Source organism: Salmo trutta, chromosome 7 (assembly GCF_901001165.1).
Source record: "Salmo trutta chromosome 7, fSalTru1.1, whole genome shotgun sequence".
In the NCBI taxonomy this organism is placed as follows: domain Eukaryota; kingdom Metazoa; phylum Chordata; class Actinopteri; order Salmoniformes; family Salmonidae; genus Salmo; species Salmo trutta.
In genome coordinates this window covers 54,678,418-54,684,417 of record NC_042963.1, presented here as the reverse complement: position 1 = coordinate 54,684,417, position 6,000 = coordinate 54,678,418, and the positions used below count along the sequence as shown (strand labels likewise).

General features: G+C 48.5%; 1 protein-coding gene across 1 annotated transcript in view; it reads left to right on the top strand.

The window, feature by feature from the left end:
- The window catches only part of tspan18b (tetraspanin 18b), a gene marked incomplete in the record, with an annotated part of 95,984 nt that overhangs the window by 89,572 nt on the left and 412 nt on the right, over positions 1–6,000 (top strand). The window contains 5 exon segments of the mRNA XM_029759474.1: positions 2,813–3,007; positions 4,174–4,248; positions 4,615–4,713; positions 4,963–5,139; positions 5,783–5,866. Coding sequence (XP_029615334.1) covers positions 2,813–3,007; positions 4,174–4,248; positions 4,615–4,713; positions 4,963–5,139; positions 5,783–5,866 — 630 coding nt within the window.

Here is a 6,000-nt window from a genome sequence, read left to right as displayed (position 1 = left end):
CTGCTGAGCCATAAAGACTAGAAGACAGCCATTCTTTCACCTCTCCAGCTCCCCTCGTTCCTCCTTCTCAGCTCTCTCTCTCTCTCCTTCCTTTCATCCTCAATGGGTAACTATTTCATGCTTTTATTTCGGCTAGGGGAGAGTTTATACAGTGTGTTAATGTTTGAACAATATGTAGCCTATCGCGAATGTCCTCACCTAAATGCAACCGTGATCTGTTTTGGTAAAAAATCTGAGGGACGTGGCTGGAGAAATATATCCACTCTCAAATTCATAGACACAGCTATGGATACAAGCACTGACCACCCATCATATAAAAAGAATAGTTTTGAACCATGTTTTGATGCTATATAGTGTTTGTTTACATTTTCTTTGTTTACAAACATTGGAGTAAAACAAGCTTATAGTTTGGATTCTGATGTGGTACGACAGTTGAACTTGATTCTTGAAGTTATATTCTTCAAGAATCAATAGGTTCATATTATTCCCCCATCCCTCTCCCTCATCCCTCCCTCTCCCCATTCCCTCTCCCTCCCTCTCCCCATTCCCTCTCCATCCCTCCCTCTCCATCCCTCCCTCTCCATCCCTCCCTCTCCCCATTCCCTCCCCTCCCTCTCCCCATTCCCTCTCCATCCCTCCCTCCCTCTCCCTCCATCCCTCCCTCTCCATCCCCTCCCTCTCCATCCCTCCCTCTCCCCATTCCCTCCCTCTCCCCATTCCCTCTCCCACCATCCCTCCCTCTCCCACATCCCTCTCCCTCCATCCCCTCCCTCTCCATCCCTCCCTCTCCATCCCTCCCTCTCCCCATTCCCTCCCTCTCCCCATTCCCTCTCCCACCATCCCTCCCTCTCCCACATCCCTCTCCCTCCATCCCTCCCTTTCCCTCCATCCCTCTCCCACCATCCCTCTCCCTCAACCCTTCTCCCGCCATCCCTCTCCTCCCATCCCTCCCTCTCCCTCCATCCCTCTCCCACCATCCCTCTCCCTCCATCCCTCCCTCTCCCTCCATCCCTCTCCCACCATCCCTCCCTCTCCCTCCATCCCTCTCCCACCATCCCTCTCCCTCCATCCCTCCCTCTCCTCCATCCCTCTCCCACCATCCCTCTCCCTCAACCCTTCTCCCGTCATCCCTCTCCTCCCATCCATCCTTCTCCCCCATCCCTCCCTCTTTGGTGAGGTTTTCATTAGCCTGTCTTAAGGCTTTCCCACCTGTGTTCTCTTTCTTCCATTAATTGTAATGAATGATGTGCATATAAACTAAACTAATGGTCTGTGCTATCTGGGATCCTTGGGATGTCCCAACTCTGACGTCACCCCATTCAAGTTGACATTTAAAGGGTTAAAGTTAGGGTTAGGTAAGGGTTATGGTTAGGGTTAGAATAGGGGTTAGGGTTAGGTAAGGGTTATGGTTAGGGTTAGAATAGGGGTTAAGGTTAGGGTTAGATAAGGGTTAGGGTTAGGTAAGGGTTATGGTTAGGGTTAGAATAGGGGTTATGGTTAGGGTTAGAATAGGGGTTAGGGTTAGGTAAGGGTTATGGTTAGGGTTAGAATAGGGTTAAGGTTAGGGTTAGATAAGGGTTAGGGTTAGGTAAGGGTTATGGTTAGGGTTAGAATAGGGGTTAGGGTTAGAGTAGGGGTTAGGGTTAGGTAAGGGTTAGGGTTAGAATAGGGGTTAAGGTTAGGGTTAGAGTAGGGGTTAGGGTTAGGTAAGGGTTAGGGTTAGGGTAGAGTAGAGTAGAGTAGGGGTTAAGGTTAGGTTTAGATAAGGGTTAGGGTTAAGTAAGGGTTATGGTTAGGTTAGGGTTAGAGTAGGGGTTAAGGTTCAGGTTAGGTAAGGGTTAAGGTTAGGTAAGGGTTAAGGTTAGGGTTAGAGTAGGGGTTAAGGTTAGGTAAGGGTTAAGGTTAGGTAAGGGTTAAGGTTAGGGTTAGGGTTAGAGGGGTTAAGGTTAAGGTTAGGTAAGGGTTAAAGTTAGGGTTAGGGTTAGAGTAGGGGGTAAGGTAAGGGTTAAGGTTAGGGTTAGAGTTAGGGTTAGAGTAGGGGTTAAGGTTAGGTAAGGGTTAAGGTTAGGTAAGGGTTAAGGTTAGGGTTAGGGTTAGAGTAGGGGGTAAGGTAAGGGTTAAGGTTAGGGTTAGAGTTAGGGTTAGAGTAGGGGTTAAGGTTAGGTAAGGGTTAAGGTTAGGTAAGGGTTAAGGTTAGGGTTTGAGTTAGGGTTAGAGTAGGGGTTAAGGTTAGGTAAGGGTTAAGGTTAGGTAAGGGTTAAGGTTAGGGTTAGAGTAGGGGTTAAGGTTAGGTAAGGGTTAAGGTTAGGGATAGAGTTAGGGTTAGAGTAGGGGTTAAGGTTAGGTAAGGGTTAAGGTTAGGTAAGGGTTAATGTTAAGTAAGGGTTAAGGTTAGGGTTAGGTAAGGGTTAAGGTTAGGGTTAGGTAAGGGTTAAGGTTAAGGTTAGGTAAGGGTTAAGATTAGGTAAGGGTTAAGGTTAGGGTTAGAGTAGGAGTTAAGGTTAAGGTTAGGTAAGGGTTAAGGTTAGGTAAGGGTTAAGGTTAGGTAAGGGTTAAGGTTAGGGTTAGAGTAGGAGTTAAGGTTAGGGTTAGAGTAGGAGTTAAGGTTAAGGTTAGGGTTAGAGGGTTAAGGTTAGGGTTAGAGTAGGGGGAAGGACCTAGAAAAACTGCAGCAGGCAGAGAACAGAGCAGCACGTAATATCAAAGCTATCCCAAGGATCCCGGATAGCACTAATCATAAACTAAACCCTCTCTCTCCCCCCTCCCTCTCTCTCCCCCTCCCTCTCTCTCCCCCCCTCCCTCTCTCTCCTAGCTGGGAGGCTCCTTCCTCCTGGGTGTAGGGGTGTGGGTGCTGGTGGATCCTACAGGCTTTAGGGAGATCGTAGCAGCCAACCCTCTATTCTTCACTGGGGTCTACATCATCCTGGCCATGGGGGGAATGCTCTTCCTCCTGGGATTCCTGGGCTGCTGCGGAGCCATCCGGGAAAACAAGTGTCTGCTTCTCTTTGTAAGTCAACTGTGATGGGTGTGTGTGTGTGTGTGTGTGTGTGTGTGTGTGTGTGTGTGTGTGTGTGTGTGTGTGTGTGTGTGTGTGTGTGTGTGTGTGTGTGTGTGTGGATGTGTGTGTGGATGTTTGTCTGTTCATTCTATACAGTATATATAGTGTATCTTTGGTCATGTATTTTTTGTGGGGGGAGATGTGTCATTGTGGCCTGAGATAGAAAAGAAAGAAGCCATAGTAAAACAGACAGAATATTATGTCTTGTCATCCTGTAGCCTCCGTGTAGCAGGCCTCATGCATAGTTAATGTTGAGTGGGCTCTGTCAGATTATGATTTTTACTGACACACACTCACTTTTCCTAACGCTCACTCTCTGTTACTCTCTCTCTCTCTCTCTCCCTTTATCTGTCTCCTCCTCTCTCCTTTCACTCTACCCCCCCTCTCTCTCTCTCTCCATTTATCTGTCTCCTCTCTCCTTTCACTCTACCCCCCCTCTCTCTCTCTCCCTTTATCTGTCTCCTTCTCTCTCCTTTCACTCTACCCCCCCTCTCTCTCTCTCTCCATTTATCTGTCTCCTCCTCTCTCCTTTCACTCTACCCCCCCCTCTCTCTCTCCATTTATCTGTCTCCTCCTCTCTCCTTTCACTCTACCCCCCTCTCTCTCTCTCCCTTTATCTCTCTCTCTCTCTCCTTTCACTCTACCCCCCCTCTCTCTCTCCATTTATCTGTCTCCTCCTCTCTCCTTTCACTCTACCCCCCTCTCTCTCTCTCCCTTTATCTCTCTCTCTCTCTCCTTTCACTCTACCCCCCCTCTCTCTCTCTCCCTTTATCTCTCTCTCTCTCTCCTTTCACTCTACCCCCCCCTCTCTCTCTCTCCCTTTATCTCTCTCTCTCTCCTTTCACTCTACCCCCCCTCTCTCTCTCTCCCTTTATCTCTCTCTCTCTCTCCTTTCACTCTACCCCCCTCTCTCTCTCTCCCTTTATCTCTCTCTCTCTCTCCTTTCACTCTACCCCCCCCCTCTCTCTCTCCCTTTATCTCTCTCTCTCTCTCCTTTCACTCTACCCCCCCTCTCTCTCTCTCCCTTTATCTCTCTCTCTCTCTCCTTTCACTCTACCCCCCCTCTCTCTCTCTCCCTTTATCTCTCTCTCTCTCTCTCCTATTTGTCCCTGCAGTTCTTCATGCTCATCCTGGTTATTTTTCTGGCAGAGTTGGCTGCAGCCATCCTGGCCTTCATATTCCGGGAGCATGTGAGTACCAAGACCCACTTCCTGTTATCTCTACAAACACTGTTCCTGTTATCACTACAAACACTGTTCCTGTTATCACTACAAACACTGTTCCTGTTATCACTACAAACACTGTTCCTGTTATCACTACAAACACTGTTCCTGTTATGAACTACAACCACTGTTCCTGCTATCACTACAAACACTGTTCCTGTTATCACTACAACCACTGTTCCTGTTATCACTACAAACACTGTTCCTGTTATCACTACAAACACTGTTCCTGTTATGAACTACAAACACTGTTCCTGTTATCATGATGATACAGTACTATAGTACCTCTGACCATACAGAACTAATATTAACGTCGTCCATGTTCCTGTCTAGCTGACCAGAGAGTTCTTCACTATGGAGCTGAAGAGACACTATCAGGGCTACAACAATACTGATGTCTTCACTGGGACCTGGAATGCCGTAATGAACAGCGTAAGGCCCAGTACACGGTGAGGTTGAGGTCAATTCCATTCCGATCAGGTCACTTCCAAGATGTGACTGACTTCAAATGGAATTGAAACCTTAACCCTGATACTTGGTAGATGTATACAATACTTACTGTGACAGACACTGTCAACCAAAGCCACTTACACCATCAGACACCACTGCATATTTTTTCTTCTTCAGTATCTGTATGCGATTTCTGCGGGAATTGAACCATCAACCTCTGTGTCCCCCCAGTTTGACTGCTGTGGAGTGAACAGCCCGGAGGACTTTGAGGAGAGCCTGTTCCGGCTGATCAACCCCAACGAGATGGTCCCCTCAGCCTGCTGCAGGAGGGCCAGCCAGCCAGGAGACTCGGCATATGTCAACCAGGTCGAGTGTCTAATGGGGAAAATGCTCTTCCGAAACAACAAGGTGGGTAGTGGTGTGTGTGTTTGTGTGTTTGTGTGTGTGTGTGTGTGTGAGTAGTGTGTGTGTGAGTAGTGTGTGTGTGTGTAGTATTCAGTACAACTCCCACAGCCCCACTCCTTGTGAGAAAAAAGCATTTTGCTTTACGTCCTGACAAATGTTGAAGCTCCTGAACACAACACCAGTCCAGTGGTGTCATATGGTGCTATCGAGGCCAGTGGTGTCTGATGGTGCTATCGAGGCCAGTGGTGTCTGATGGTGCTATCGAGGCCAGCGGTGTCTGATGGGGCTATCGAGGCCAGTGGTGTCTGATGGTGCTATCGAGGCCAGCTGTGTCTGATGGTGCTATCGAGGCCAGCTGTGTCTGATGGTGCTATCGAGGCCAGCGGTGTCTGATGGTGCTATCGAGGCCAGTGGTGTCTGATGGTGCTATCGAGCCCAGCGGTGTCTGATGGTGCTATCGAGGCCAGCGGTGTCTGATGGTGCTATCGAGGCCAGCGGTGTCTGATGGTGCTATCGAGGCCAGCGTTGTCTGATGGTGCTATCGAGGCCAGCGGTGTCTGATGGTGCTATCGAGGCCAGCGTTGTCTGATGGTGCTATCGAGGCCAGCGGTGTCTGATGGTGCTATCTCTCTCTGTGTGTCGGCAGGGTTGTTATTCAGCTGTGGTGGATTACTTTGAGCTCTATATATATGTGGCCGGGGCGCTGGCCATCGTGGTGCTCACCATAGAGGTAGGATTCAGTATTTCGTTTCTTATAATAAACATTTTGTGAGTAGCCCCTTATAGGTTTATGTGATTAAGTAATGTTAGAGGTTTTGTAGTTTAACTCTCACACACACACACACACACACACACACACACGCA